The sequence below is a fragment of the Otolemur garnettii genome, unplaced genomic scaffold, assembly GCF_000181295.1.
Source record: "Otolemur garnettii isolate 467f Iridium unplaced genomic scaffold, OtoGar3 scaffold00003, whole genome shotgun sequence".
NCBI classification, from domain to species: Eukaryota; Metazoa; Chordata; class Mammalia; order Primates; family Galagidae; genus Otolemur; species Otolemur garnettii.
This window is the reverse complement of record NW_003852398.1, coordinates 43875952-43891937: the sequence shown is the minus strand read 5'-3', so window position 1 is coordinate 43891937 and position 15986 is coordinate 43875952. Positions and strand designations below refer to the sequence as shown.

The window sequence follows — 15986 nt, the reverse complement described above, 5'->3', positions numbered from 1 at the left end:
CCACCTTGGGTGTACGTGGCTGGCGCCTTAGCCACTTGAGCCACAGGCGCCGAGCCACTTTTTTAATTCCATGACTATCTTTCTAAGCCCAGTAGACACAAAATCTACCTTAGATTTGGAAAGAACATGGCCAGTGAGTAGGAAAGCCCACTGCTCACATCTGACTCTATTGTTAACCAGCTATGTAGCCTTGAGCTAATCACCCCCTTCCCTAGACTCTCCTCCAAGCTGCAAAACAACAGAGCTGGATAAGCTTTCTGTGATCTTTCTACTCTAAAATTCAATAGTTCATTAATCTTTCTAAGAAGAAATATGAGTTTATTCAATAATAAGAAAAGATAAATATCTGATTTAAGATTCCCATCCTATATAATATTAGAAATTCCCAACAAGTTCAAATGTCATTGCTCTACAGTTTTTCTGCCCTCTTAAAACATTCAGCAACCTTTTAGAGGGAACAGCCCTGAGACACTAACCTTACTTGTGCAGAGCTCTGCATATGTCCCTCCAATTCCTCTCTTCTGGGCCCATGAGGGCATGACTTCAGGGTCAGGCACAACAATACCCACCAAAAAGGCCTACAGTGCTCACCAAAGGAAAACAGTTATGACAAAAGCCTTTAAAGTGGTTACTTGTAGTCCAGAATTAAAATTCTTAGACTCTACCCTTCTCTAAAAATAAGGACATGCTTATGAAACATTTCTGCCAAACACATATTCTTGAGGGCTCATTTTCTGATACATTCCCCTAACTTTATAAAAACATAAGTTTAGGAGTATTAAGAATCAGTAATAGATATCTTTGATTTTCATGCCAATCTTATATCAGCACATCTTTAGGATGCTAATCTAACAACTCTATGATTCAAATTCCATGACCTAAAACATATGTTTCCCAGGATTTCCAGACCATTTTGAAGTTGCTTTATTAATATAATCCACATTCATGAAGAATATATTTTAATTTTTAAAGTGATATTTAATTATATAAATGTAATGAGAGTTTAAAATATTTTCACTATCTTTGATATCATGGGACATATTCATTATCTTTCTGACTTCAAATCTGAATGATATCAAAGCAAAATAAGTATTAATCCCCTCTCAATAATTTAATTCTATAAACCATTAGGACTAGCAACATCATTTGCAACACTGTACCCATTATACCCATTAATCTATAAAGTTCATTTGTATATTTAAAAATAAAAATGGTAGAAACCCTGAATCTGGCTTTAGCATCACCCTCTTGAAAGTAGGTAGAACAAAAGTTAAAAGGAGTGGGGATGTTCATTACTACGACTTCAAGCAACTTATTTGGCCTAACTGCATTTTACCAAACTATAAATAATTAAGATTTTTCCTTTAAAAAGGAATATTCTTTCATGATTTAAAATGCAAAGGAGAATCCTGGTGTGTGTTGGAGATTAATATTTAATCTGAATTTTTCAGTAGGCCCAGTGCATGTAGAAAGGATGAAGCCCAGGAGCCTCACCTTTAAACTGTCCCCATGGACGTAGACTTGTGCCACAGGCTGGCTCCGGATGTAGATGTTCTCAATCTTCTCAGGTGCAACATATTCCCCCTGAGCAAGTTTAAATATGTGCTTTTTCCGATCAATAATTTTAAGAGTTCCTGCCTGTAGAGTTGGACAAAACAGTTGCATAAGAAGATGGCATGCCCAGGCCTGAACCCCTCACTTCTCAGTGCCATAGCCCTTCACTACTGCCCTAACCTACCCTCTCACCCAGCTGACCCTGCCCCAATCTCCTCTTCAGTCTGTTGTCTCTGTTCTTACAGGGCTGCTGTGCAGCTGGAGAAAGATACTACATACTGCAGATTGATGGCATCCAAGCTCTGCTGGGCCTTGAGTGCCCACTGTTTTACTCCTTAGCAGTAACCCCTGCCACCCGCACACCTACTTGCAGGTATCTTCACCTCTTCCTTGTCAGAACCCACCTCCTTTCCACCAGGGCTCCATTCTCACCCAGGCCCTTGCTCTAATTGTCCTTTATCTCACAGGCATCTTCAGTTTCATTCCTTAAAACCATATACAGACCTCTTGCCCAGCTACTGCCTCTACTCACAGCCTCTCTATCCCAGGGAATATAGCAAAGATCTGGTATCATTTGGCTACCTAAAAGCCAGATGGTGCCAGAAGTCTAGGCTCCTATAGGATCTCTGCAGTAGGCAGGTCACACTACACCCCGAGCAATAAGTGCTGGTACCATTGGCTTCCAGGTCCTGTGCACACCTTACTCTCCTCAACCTTTCTGAGTTTCCATGATGATTAGGTGGACTTCTCTCTTTCAGCCCAACCATTGAGTATTGTACTTGCCTCCCTCCCATCAGTGCACCTTGACATAACCCCAAGTTCTCTCTTTATTGGCCACTCCTATATCTATCTAAGCTTCTGGCTCCTCATTCACCCTGAGCCCAGCTACCCTCTGAATATGTTTGCCCCTTGGGATCCGACATACCACAGATGAAGCTCATGACCATCCTCCTCAATCCTGCCCTACCTCACGCCTGGGGATGGCCTTGCTCCTTGCCTCTCCTGGGATCTCTAGCAGGCAGGATCACCCATCCTTGTTCATAAATCCTGCTTACATCCACCCCCTTCTCCCATCAAAACCACTTGCTGGCTACTTCAATTGTGTGATCCACCAGAAGCAGAGCAATTTGTCCAGAAGAGGAAAAGGAGCAGGCTCTGCTTTGTCAGAACCCAGGCTGGACATCAGGTGCCTTCCCTACACTAGCTCCTCTGGTCCTCATGGACTCCATTAGCTGAATGTTGTTACCTCTATTTTACAAATGAGGGAAATGAAGATCAGAAAGATCAGTTAACTCCTTCAAAGTCACACAGCGAGGGGGTAGGGGAACTAATATTGGAACTCAGGTTCTTCTGGATCAAAAGACTATGTCTTTTCCTTGATCTATTATTATTTCAAAAAATAATAAGTTTTAAAGTTTATAATTTGTCTTCATAGACAATTTATACCTAAATTTAAAGAATGGATCAAACTTTGCACATTCTCTCCCAGAAAACAGAAACAAACAAACAAACAAACACCACTCACCAACTCATTCAGTATGCTGACACCAAAACCATAGGAGTTGTGTATTAAAGGAAAATTACAGGTCAATTTCATTTATGAGTATAAATGAAAAGGCTAAATATAATTTTTAGAAAAATAATATTAGCTGGGCACGGTGGCTCATGCCTGTAATCCTAGCACTCTGGGAGGCTGAGGTGAGTGGATTGCCTGAGCTTACAGGTTTGAGACCAGCTTAAGCAAGAGTGAGACCCAATCTCTAAAAATAGCCAGGCATTGTGGAGACACCTGTAGTACTAGCCACTAGGGAGGCTGAGGCAAGAGGATCACTCAAGCCTAAGAGTTTGAGGTTACTGTGAATGGCACTCTACTAAAGGTGATAAAATGAAACTCTGTCTCAATAAAAAAGAAAAGGAAAATGTTAAAAAGGAATATCATAGTTAAGCTGAATTATGCCAAGACTGCATGATTTGCTTCACACAAGAAATACATATATAGAAAGAATAAGTATTTGTCTCAGAAGCTGTAATGATTTAAATAAATTTCAACAACCATTTAAATTATTAAGAAATGGACTCTCATAGACCTCTCCCTGCCTGTCTTAGGCTCTGTGCTCAGGCTGCAACACTGGATGTTTTAAATGAATTAGTTTATTTGCTCTTCACAACCCCTTGAACTATAGGTGGTTCATTCAAGTTACAAGGCATCAGTGGTTTTGTGGGGCTTCAAGCTTTTATAATTTTGAAAGCCCTTTTTATGAAAAATAATATGAAATGATATGCAAGGCCTTGAAAGGGGTTGATGCAAGTGAGGAGTCCTGAAGCCTAAAGCTTCCTGAGCTGACAGGGCAACCCACCCTCTGCAGGTGTCCAGGGCCCACTGACCCTCTCTGGCCTCTCTCCCCCACACCTATGGACCTTTGGTTGGAATTAATTGCCTCAAACCCCTACTGCCTCTGTTCTGCACACTTCCCTGACTGTCCTTCCCACGCTCTCCTCTCTCCTTGGAACATGACTCAGATTCTGAGACTTGGATCCAGTAGGTGCCTGTCATACTCTGCCTTTCCCCAGGTGAGTGCGCCCCCTGCTCAAGCCAATCACATTGGGTTGGGAACTGTCTAAGGACGCAGGTCTTCCCTGAGCAGAGTCCTTGGCCCACGGCAAATGCTGGGGATACATCCTTGTCTGCTACAAACATGAAGGTTTCTGAGGGGAAGAGCATAGATCCAAGCAGAAGTACATCCACTTACCAGGCCGCAGGGCCTCTGGGTGGTCTCATCATTCCTATGCCTGGCTTAATACCTTAAAACATCCACCCCAAACCTTAGCAACTTCCCAGAGACACAGGAGGGGTTTCTGGGGGTAAGCTGCATTGCTCTCAGTGTCAATGACAAAGCCTTTTTCTGGTCAAATCATTCATCTAAGTGTCTCCCAAGTGCCAGGCATTGTGCTAAGTGCTTTATAGCTATACTCTCATTTCTTCCTCACAAGAATAACTATAGACATAAGCAATGTTATTATCCTTATTTTTAAAATGACAGACTGAGACAAACTGGTTTTGGCTAAAAGGTAGGGGATATGGCCAAAGAATGCCATGAAGGCTTACTGTCTGATTCTACAATTAAGTCAAGGTCAAGCCCAAGGGAGGGATAAGGCTTTGCTCAAGGCTGCAAGAGCAACTGCTGGCAGAGAAGAGCTTAGATATCCTCCTACCTAGCTCTAAGCTTTTCTCTCTGCTCAGTGCCACCCGTTGGCTGGAGACCTACATCTTTGTGCTCACAGGACCTGCTCTTCCAGACCTCCCAGAAATACATACCCCCTGCTCTTTCAACTCCACTATCAGATTCCACTCAGTCAGATCTCTTTCTGAAAACCATTAAGCATAGGGCATTGATCTCTAAGACCCCAGCTACAATCTCCTACACAGGTGCCTCTTCACCTTCATGAGGGAGAGAAGAGATGCTCCAGTCCCCAGAGATGCTCCTAAGTGACTAATTGTCAGGGAGGATATGAAGAAGATGTCTGCCTCAATGACCCAGATCATACACCCTCTCACCACCAAAACATCTGCAACTCCGCCATTCTAAACATACGCACCGGCAGCCACTTCCCGATGTCTCCAGTGTGAAGCCAGCCATCACTGTCCAAGGCCTCATTTGTCCTGTCCTGATCTTTCAAGTAGCCCTTGAACACATTTGGTCCTCTCACACATATCTGTGGAGACAAAAATCCATTGCTTCTCTTAGCCATAGCATAAGGAATGCAATGACAGGAGGCTGTCACCAGGCACATGTAGAATAGGTACACTATCCATCAGGAAGACCAGCACCATAGGGTGACAGTGATGAAAACAGAGGACAAGGAACAGCAACCAGCCATCTGAACTGACTCCTATCTTGTCTCAAGCAGCATCCTCCCCATATTTCCTCCCTGCTCTGGCCATCCAGGCTTCTGCCTTTTCTTCTTCCTCAGGAGCCCCCCAGCCTTGTCCACATGCTGCCTTGTAACACACTCAATGGGGTCTCATCACAGATATTGATAGCTGCTTGATTCTACCAGAGATGCTTGAGTCTCCTGTTTCTTTACCAGCCTTCCCATTCACTCCCACAGAATGAACGAGCATAGGCCAGCTCTATCTTCCCCATCTACAGATCATGACAGTTGGAGGGGGAAATGGAGTTTTAAAAAATGTTTATGAATTCCAAATATTGATTTGGAATTTAGAGCAGTCCAGTCCCAGCACTGGAAGTTTGCTGCCTCATAAACAGGAAGAGAATATGCTGAGTTTAGTTGAGTCAAATTAATCAGCAATTTAAAATAATTTTATACATAGGTAAAAGGAAAACAATTCCATCCCAACTGTTTTTGTCTGTTTCTACTCATTATGTGTAGCATCCACAGATGTGAATGTCTAAACCCTTAAGTTTACCTCTCCCTCTCCTTTGCAGGCCCAGTAGTTCAGTTCTTCGACATCAACAAGCTTGATGTGATTGCAAGGCAGTGGTGCCCCTACATGCCCTAAAACACCAGAGTAAGACAGCATTTGTTAGTGTTCAGATCAGTTGCAACATAAAAGATGATCCATGCCCTGTAAAACCCCAGAGTGGTTAAAATGGAGAATTATGAATGGAAAGCAAGGCATCTTTAGAAGGGCCATTTGTCACTGGCAAGCATTGATGATAAAACAAAGTTCTGGGGAAAGCAAAGGACAACTTATACCTGGGCCTTTGTTTTATATCTGAGTCTTAAAGGGCAGGGCAGACCCTGTAGGCCTTGCCTCAACCTGCACAGGGGCCTTAGGTGGTGTGAAGGGCTTATATCCACACCAATCACATGGTCAGGATTTTTTATAACAGTGCCCACATTGAAACATTTCTCCCATTGTCATCACAAGTCTTGGTTTGGAGATCATAAAATATAGAAATCATTGCTTTTCCTCTAGTCCCCAGACTATTGATTAATGTGTGTAGGAATCACCTAGAAATCTTGTTAAATTATAGATTCTGGTTCAGTAGGTCTAGGAGAAGTCTTGAGAGTCTACATTTCATCCAGGCACTAAGGTAAGGGTGCCAGTGAGGGTGCACACACTACTTTCAGTAACAAAGGAATAGAAAACTGGGATGAAGCAACTTACCCTCAAAAAATAAATCTCCACATTCTTTTGGTCAAATTTACCACAAAATTACATTTTCTTTTTCTTTTTTTTTTTTGAGACAGAGCCTCAAGCTGTCCTCCTGGGTACAGTACCATGGCTTCACTGCTCACAGCAACCTCCAACTCCTGGGCTCAAGTGAGTCTCCTGCCTCTGCCTCCCAAGTAGCTGGGACCACAGGTGCCTGCCACAACGCCCGGCTATTTTTCGGTTGCAGCCATTATTATTGTTGTTTGGCGGGTCCGGGCTGGATTTGAACCAGCCACCTTAGGTGTATGTGGCTGGCGCCTTAGCCGCTTGAGCCACAGGCGCTGAGCCAAAATTACATTTTCTAAGTCATTTTCTAGTCATTGTTTGTGCTTTTTACATAGTTCACTGCCAAGCTGGAGGTTTATTGAGCAGATGCTGGCCAAGGTCCTGACAGAAAAATGAGCCACATGCATGAAAAAGAGAAACAAACAAGGCTGTAACATTTGGTTTCTCTTTGGGCTCCCAAACCTTCTAAAACACTGCACACAGATACATGTCCTCTTATGCCCAATAGTCTTTTCAAGTTTTTATGGTAAGGATGAATAAAAAAGGCAAAACTTCAACAGTTTCACGTGGAAAAATTTAAAGGATGACAAAAGAGGGAGGAAAGAGAATCCGAGAAGAAGACGATATAGGATAGTGACTAATCAATATAATATGGCATCAGGAAGAAAAACTTAATGAGTGGGACTTCTAAAGATGGTTCCTGTAGGAGATGTGCCAGTGCCAGAGTGATCAACAAATTTATATACAAAATAGGCTTCATTTAGAGATAGAACTAAGAAAATATGCTTCTATACTTGACTTGGACAAATATGATTTCATTTAAAATCCACCTATCATGTTTCTGCTACCTCAAGGTATTCTGAAAATCATACTGCATTAAGGAGCATTTTCTTTCATATTCCCATCAGCTCAAATTTTCCAGTTTGTATTTCAGCAAACTTAAGCACAAAGAGTAGCCCTAGGGTCACAGAGGAAGTGGAGTACTGAAAGATTCTTTTGCTGAGTGGTTTTCTAAATCTGCCAGCATTTGGTCCAAGTCCAATGATGGTTAATCTATTGGCTACCTACTACAGACTTGCTTCTCCCTTGCCCTAAAAGATGAATCTCTTCAGAAGGAGGATGTGGATATGAGCTGCTCCTTTCTGAGGTTGCTGCTGCCTTCCAGACAGTAGCATAGATCATGGCTCCCAACAATTCCTTGGCCACTATGAACCTGCTTCTCCTTTACCCAAGTTATATCCAATATAGCCTGAATCCTTCATTCTTAAATGTCTGTAAGTAAGGCTGTGTAGTATCTAGAATCTGTAAACTTCCGTATACTGATATTATATTTTTCCACTTGGGGTTGTATCTTCTGATCTATTACTTTTTATATAACTTCCATTTATCCATAAAATAAATAGGAAAATAAAAAATATGTAACAAATAAAACAACAAATCCATAATGCCACAACCCAGACATAACCTCTATTCATATTTCTCCATTTCTTTTGATTTTCTCCTAAGTTCCATGCAAGGAGTTTTAGAACCTGCTGTTTTTATTCCACAGTGGCTGTGAACCATCCAGTCTCTAGCCTATCCCACCTGAGGTCCAGTCTCCTGGCGTGGTGAAGGTACATCCAGCTGTGCACTCAGTTTGGCCATAACCTTCATAAACCTTCAAACAAAACACAGAAACCACACTGTGGCCCCACATACTCCAAGAGCTGAATGGCTGTCCTTTCCAGTCAGCTAACTTCCCACTGAGCATCTGGCTGCGCCATGATGAGAATGGCAGGAGGGACGTACTCTGGAAGGAGGTAACTCCAGGTGAAGATGAACACAATAGGGTAGCCACATTTGCTTGGAGGAAGTGCTATTTTTACCACTGACCCTTAATAGCTAAGGCTATATAGTTTGGGGTAAAGATATCTGATCTATTTTAAACCACTGGTTCTATTTTTCACTTGAATTATATGCTAAAAATAAACATTTAAAAATCCACTCTATTTTTTTTGTCTCTGTAAGATATTCCTTATTTGCATAAATGCAAATAAGCAGGGCTTGCTGCCTATTTGTGGGAGAGTCTGCCTATAGAAATGATCAGGCCATGTTGGTGTTAAATAGGAGAACAGTGTAAAAAGTTCTTAGCTTCAGAAGCATAAAAATGTAAGCATGCACCATTATGAAACATGTCTAACATACAAGCCATCAGCTACAACTATGGTATGATGTCCAGCATATATAGGAACTTAATAAATATTAATTGAATGGATACATGAAGAAATGCACTTTTAGTGAAGGCAAAAGCTAATGAACCAGATAACACACAAATGGGCTGTCATCTCCTTCTCTGTTCTCCTTTTCTGGGTTGGGAGATATTTGGTAGGCTAGAGAAGGGAGAGATGCAATCTAGGGGTGGTACAGATTATTCAGCATAATGACAATCTATATAAAGCTTATCTGAGCCCTTTCCCTTTGCTAAAACTTTCCAAGGGCCCAGGTAAAGTAATCTGCAGAACAGACACACCTAGGCTTTCCAGATGTGGCATAGCCATCTTGGCTTTCCCTGGCTCTGGGGGTTTTTAATCCTCTGAGGAAGGAGCTTTTATCCCCAAAAAATCTTGCCCCAGGGTATTTCTCTGTCCTTCAGAGTGTATTATAGTTTTCTTGCCCTAATAAACTTCCCATTCTCCTCAGGGAAGGCCACACAATGATAATACCTGGCACCCTAGAGCTGCCCGGAGGAATCCTAGGACTGCTGGTGATGCAGGGGCTGCTCCAGTAACAATCATCCGCACACATCCACCAAGACTGGCCTGCAGGAAGAGAAAAGAACCAGAGTTTGTAATGCCTGAGATGGCATCCAGCCCCTGTGGGCCCCAGCCAAGGTCAGCATCCAACAGCTGAATCCTGCCTGGATGTTAGGGGTAGGATCAGAAATAAAGACGGAGGATGTACAGCATGTGAGCTGAGGACATCCTTTCACCTTCCTTCTAAATAATAGATCAAATTGGCTCTGCAACCGTACTCAACATACAACCAATTCTTTTATGGCTTTTGAGATAAGTGCCATTAGTCCATGGAGCATTCTATATTGGTTCTCCCTTCCTTAAAATATATAGCTCCTCCCTCACTGTTCCATCATCTACAAGCACCCAAGACAATTACTTAGAACAATTTCTCCCCACTTCCATTTTAATGGCATGGCCTTTTCTTTCATTTGTAAATCAATACCATGCTTTATTTACGCTGCTCTACAGAGGACAAAGAATACTTGAAACACTTTGTTTCTCTAAGTTGAATACAGAGAGTTTAAATATTAATTTTCATAACTAAAAATAGAGTAGCAAGAAAAATAATGAGTAATGCTACTAATTAACTACAGATTCCTTGAGTAGTGCAGAGCTTAAACACTTTAGTGGAGGTGCAGAAATAAGTAATTCATGATTGGTCTGGTTTGCAAGAGGTTAAAGGGATAGGACACAGGAAAAGAAAAGATGATTCTTAGCCATACAGCTAGAACAGCATGCTGCTGGAAAGTCACCATGACCTGGATTATCAGGAGGGGAAAGAGGACCACTCACTGGAAAAGCCACTGTGGAAATTAAAGGACCTCTTACTTTTCAGGAGTCCTTCCTAGTTGCCTTTTGGCAAATATAACACATCTCCAAAGGTACAAAATGACTACCTTAACATTTCCATGGTACCTTAAGCTTCCATTTCAAAACAAATGAGTTCTTATATTACTTCACAAGTTATAGGCTGCTGGGATGAACTTCTCTAGTTCTCTTGTAAGGTAAGAAAGGTCATCCACTGAACACTTAGGTGTCACTTGATAATTGCGTGTTCATTTTCTTACCTGAATCTTATTAAAGAAGAGTTCATCCCAGATACTATCATTCCTGATGATTCCACTCCGGATCTCAGCTTGCTTTCGCTTTGCTGCAAATTCCAGGAGCCAGCGCTTTAACGGTGTGTTTGCCTGGCTGAAGATCTGAGGGACACAAGTTGGAAATGGCTGTTGGACCTGAATAGCTCACCTCTACACATGTCCCATGGAAAGAAAGCCCAGACTCATCAATAGAGAAGCCACATTCCCTTTTACCCAGCAGGAGGCCGCTGAATGTTAATATTGGCAAGGTCCAGGCATGTTGCGGAGATGGAAGTTCTAGAAAAAAATATCCCCAACTAGGGTTTTGGAGAATAGGATGTAAACAGGAGTAAAAAGAGTGGGAAAGAGTCAGGGAATACAAGAGAGGAGACAACTAAGAGGACCTGGGGATGGAGGCATGGAAAACCTGTCCGGGGTCCCAGACCTGGTCAGTATAAGAAGACCTACAGCCCTCAGCCTGGCCAGAGACTCCCTGAGGGTTCACCTTGTCGTACATCCGGTTCAGCAGTCGTGGGACCACAGGGAAGATGGTGGGGTGTAGAGCCTGCATGTCATCTGAGAGGAGGCGGATGTCCCCTTGGAAGAAGCCAACACGTCCTCCGTGGCAGTAGACGACAGACTGGAGGGAAAGGACAGGAAGGGAGGATTCCATTAGGGTGGTTACTCCTGGCTAAAGTCCAGAGCTGTCCAAAGTGCTGCCCTACATGGAGGGCACCCATGACCCCCAACCCAGCTCTGGCTGCTACCATGAGACATTGAAGAATAGTCTCTAAGGTAAGACCCCACTACTACCTTCCCACTAAGTCTCACTCAGGCATAGGGCAAACAAGCAGGAGACAGAATGGAATTCTGAGTCTTTGGGAGATGCCGAAGCAGCCATTCTTTCTGGTGCCTATCCCTTCATGCCCATTTCCACACCCTGGCCATGGGCTTCCCTGGGAACACAGGTCTCTGAGATATATTTAACTCCATTAATGGGTCTGCTCTAGAAGAGTCCTTGGGGACATCCTAGCAACTCTGAAGGGTGTGTAGGCCCCATAAGTCCTGGAGATGCTGCTGGAATTGGCTGTGGGTGGCAGGCCAAGGGGGAACCTGGCTGGTTCCTAAAGGCACTGGGAGTACACCAAGGACCACATACATGCTCCTTTCTGTAATGCTCATAGGAGCCCTCTAGGGGAGATAGTATTCCTAATCCCCATTTTACAGGTGAGGAATGCGAAGCTCAGAAAGATAAAGTGACTTTCCCTGGGTCACAAAACCAGTTAATAGTAATTGCTAGCATTCTAAGCCAGGTCTAGAAAGTAGGAAAGCATGCTCAATTATATGAGATCTATCCACAGGAAAATGGGAAAGGCTTAGAAGACTCAGTTTATCCATAGGCGGGTCCCCTGAATTACACAAGTGTGGGACAGTCTTTGTTCCTGGAATCACATATGGAGTCCTTCCCCACCCCTCTTCACTCCCACAAGTCCTGTCTCAGGACCAATCTAAGGCCAGTTCCCACCTATAGCCTGAGGAGCCATGACAGTTTGATTCCCCAACTTTACTATTTTGTTGTTTTAGGAATTCATGAGTTATGAAGTTATATGTTTTCTGGCCATATAGGGGGCAAACTATACTACACAGAGCTTGAATGGAATAGTAAAGCATGTCTGCAAAGCTCCAATAGTCTCTGATGCTATCAGCTGGGGTCTCTCTCAGCTGAGGTGTGTCCAGGGGTAAGACAGGGCAGGCCTGGGGTCTTCCCCAGAACAATGCTTCCAGGAGGGACAGTTAGGGTGGCCAAGGTCCTCTAACCCTTGTGACCCCTGTGGTACCTTCTGAGGACAGGGCAGTTTGAGCCTACTTCATGCCACCAGTGACAAGTAACACTGTGCTAGGGTTATGGGTTCTAGGCACAGATTGTGCCTCCCTGATGCCAGGGCCTTACCTGCACCATTCGCTCAAACATGTGTGCTAAAGGCAAATAGGAAATGTGCACATCCGCACAAGTGGGAGCCCACTGACTCTGTAAGAAAACAGAAGGAGCCCAGGCAAGGCCCGGTCAGTCAGGTGAGTGTCTTACCTGGATTACTCTCTCAAACATGTGAGCCAGAGGCAGGAAGGAGATGAGCACATCGTCCTGTCTCGGAAAGATCACTTTCTGCAGGTGACGGGCATGGGAGACAGAAAGGAAAGAAACACTGACAGGAAGACGACAAGAAAGTCATAAAACAATAAAGAGAAAATGGTCCTGGAGGGGCAAACAGGAAGAGAGGGAAAGGGAATGAAGACAGAGAGAGAAAAAGAGAGAGATGAGATGAGAGAGAGAAGAAATGAGAGAGAGAAAGAAGAAAGAGAGGGGGGGGAAGGAAGAAGGGAGGGATGGGGAAGGAGAGAGGTGGGGAAAGGTGCAGAAAGAAGAGAGAGAGACAGAGAGACAGGGCAGCATAGGAAGCGGAGTGTTAGGTCGCAGCGCCAGTGGGTCTAGGTTATCTGCAGAAGCAAAGAGCCAAATGAAGCACACATAAACCAGCAGAGTTGGGCTCCGCAGGGAAGTCTCCTCTTGGGAGGGCCTGCACCTCACTTGCAGTCAGTCAGCACCAGCCGGGCTCTCTCCCCTTCCTTCCCTTCTCCCCTCCTTCCCACAGCCATAGGATCTCACCATATCCCATTTCCCCAGTCTCCCTAGTCCTGCAAAAGGATTCAGAAGGCCTTGGCTAATTACATTTTCAAGTTCTTCTTCCAGAGAACAAGGCCCAGAGAGCCCTAAGTCTATGCCAGTTGTGGCTGGGGTACAAGCCCCAGAAAGAGACAAGGCCAAGCCCCAGGTAGTTGAACTGGCTTCCCAAGCTATGCCTGGGACCAGGGCCTTAACAGAGAAAGCTGACAAAGAGCCCTGCTGTATCCACCAGCACAGGGAGGGCCCCAGGCCACATCCCACAGATGTGAGGGACTCTAGGAAGGGGCAGGGCCTGCAAGAGGCTGGGCTCAGGGGTGGGCGTGTTCCTTCAGGAACTCTCCTTGTTCTCCACCTTTTTGTAAGGCTGGCTTTTGGCCCAGTTTAGACAAATCCTAGGATCCCACTTTACAGCTCCTAACCTGGGCTCAGCCACTAACCATCTCTCAACAGTTTTCTACCAAAAATATACAACCATTTGGTGCACATGCTCCACAAAATCATCCAGCATGAATGTGGAGAGTGATTTTCTACACAGTAGAGAAAAAGCCTAACTTCTGCGAAAATATACATTCCACTATCCTGAAGGAAACTGCAGGACATACTCACCACTTATGCGAAAAGTCCTCCTTTCTTAGTTGGTTATAAAATGCTAACATGCTTTTGTCAGGCCAAGATATCAAAGCTTTTTTTGATTTTAAATTTACCTTTAAGTACAGCCTTATAAATTAGCAGTTGCCGTTGTTTCTCAGACTCTAGTAGTCCTTAAACACAAAATGACTGAATTAAACCCCAAACCAGTTGAAAAACAAGCTATTGAAAATTATTTTCTAATAAAGGTACACACAAAACCATAGGTATATCAATTTTTGAAGTTAAAAAATAAAAATATAGGTTTATATGCTTTTCTTTCTGGGATCTTAATACTCTTAGAAATCAAATAAATATCAAATATGGGTCATTTCAGGCTAAAGATGGCTATAAAAGTGGGGTCGCTATAATGAGAACAGCAACTCCTATTTGTGAATGGCAACCCAGATTATATCAGGGGAAAATAATCCTCTGAGCCTTGAGGTTGTCCTCAAGAGACACCTGCATTAGTAAGTCTACTTTATTCACCTCTGTCACTTTCAGAAAGCCTGAGAAATCAGCCACCACGTTCCCATGGGTGAGCATCGCACCTTTTGGGTTCCCTGTAAAAAGAAAGCAAGAAAGCAAATTAGTTGGACCTCAGGGGCCACTCCTTGAGAACAATGCTTAGGTTTTCAGTCCCAGACATTCAAGCTGTCCACTCAAGCCTCTGGCCTTTGTCCTCAGCTACCTTCAGACTTCCAGGCAGGTGACTGCTGCTTTGAGGACTTCCACCCTGTAGACCCTTGAAGGCCACCCTGAGGATCCTAGCAGTGTGGGATTACTGGTGACCTGCACTTTACCCTCTCCTGCCTCCCTCAGGGAGCATGGGCTCTAGGCCTGCAGTCCCCTCAGTGCTGCTCTCTGGGCCTGACGAGGGCTACTCTCCTGAATCCAGCAATCAACTCTGCTGGCAGAGTGCCTCCCTGCTGCATTTGGCATTTGGAAAGATCCCAACCTCAGGCTAGGCTATAGGTCCAGAGAGCTGGGGCATTCCTTCCTGCCTGCTCACCAGCAGAGTTGGAACGCAGGTGTAGATGATCTTTCTTGGTCTTGATATGCCTTTCACTACAACTCATAAGGCAAGGTCCTCAGGGCACTTGAGGAAGCCAAGGCTGCTAGGATGCCTCAAGAGATAGAGGCAGGTGGAGACTCATGGCACAGCAGGCTAGGGAGGCCACCATTTATATCAAGGTGGAATGAACCTAATGTGGCTGCTGGACAGATCTGACAGGGCTCAAATCCCTGCTAGCAACATCACTGGTTCCTCCCTCACTTTCCTCACCTGTGAAATGAGACCATAACACCCATTCATAGGGCTGCTGTAAAGGCTAGGGCTATAACATACAAAGGATGTTAAATTAGTTCCCACTGAGGCAGCCAAAGATGTTAAACTAGATGTTTCCACAGAGGCAGCAGATATACTAATAGTAGCTGAGAAACTCCAAAAGTGAAGGGCCAGACCACATGCTGAATTTACCCAGGAAATATCAAATAAACTAACACATTAACTTTGCAGCCATCAAGTGAGTAGAGAGTAAGAGAGTACTGTACTAAAAGTCACTGAATTGCTCACGTTAAAATAGCTAATTTTATGCTTTCTGAATTTTGCCTCAAAAAAAGAGAGAGTATTTGTAAAGAGGATTTCTTTGGCGAGCCTATGGCCCCCACCAAAAGGGGAGGAATTAAGAGTCCTCTCTCCCTACCCAAAACTGAAGCCCAAGCTAACTCAGACTCTATTGGGATCACTTGAGAAGCCCAAACATGTTCCCTGCAGCCAGAGAACCCAGTGAGAAAGGCGAAGAAGGCTGTAGCTGCCAAAAAATAATTAATCCCATGGAACTTTTTATTACCTGAAAGTAACCAGAAAAGGCATGAGAGGCCTGAGTTTTTATCCAGGAGCAGAAGAAAAACCACCTCTCGCTGAGCAAGTTTAAAGGAACGAATGGAGACAAAAATAAAGCTGCTCCCATAATTATATCCCATGAGGCCTACTTGCTCAACTTATTGGTGACCCATTTGTCAGAGACAAGAGCTTCAGTCATGGACCCATCTTTGAATTCCACAGACTCATCCATTTG

At 43.9% G+C, this 15986-nt stretch overlaps 1 protein-coding gene across 3 annotated transcripts in view; it reads right to left on the bottom strand.

The window, feature by feature from the left end:
* Positions 1 to 15986, bottom strand: part of ACSL6 (acyl-CoA synthetase long chain family member 6) — a 57203-nt gene that overhangs the window by 9718 nt on the left and 31499 nt on the right. For 2 of the 3 annotated variants that reach the window (XM_003782217.2, XM_012807235.1), the window contains exons 10-19: positions 14395 to 14468; positions 12682 to 12759; positions 11101 to 11235; positions 10584 to 10718; positions 9445 to 9540; positions 8327 to 8399; positions 5984 to 6072; positions 5152 to 5268; positions 1495 to 1638; positions 477 to 578 (exon numbers count right to left, since the gene is read on the bottom strand). In XM_003782217.2, the coding sequence (XP_003782265.1) occupies positions 477 to 578; positions 1495 to 1638; positions 5152 to 5268; positions 5984 to 6072; positions 8327 to 8399; positions 9445 to 9540; positions 10584 to 10718; positions 11101 to 11235; positions 12682 to 12759; positions 14395 to 14468 (1043 nt within the window). Of the gene's footprint in view, positions 1 to 476; positions 579 to 1494; positions 1639 to 5151; positions 5269 to 5983; positions 6073 to 8326; positions 8400 to 9444; positions 9541 to 10583; positions 10719 to 11100; positions 11236 to 12546; positions 12625 to 12681; positions 12760 to 14394; positions 14469 to 15986 lie in introns of all 3 variants that reach the window. The other variant, XM_003782218.2, reaches the window with a different exon arrangement.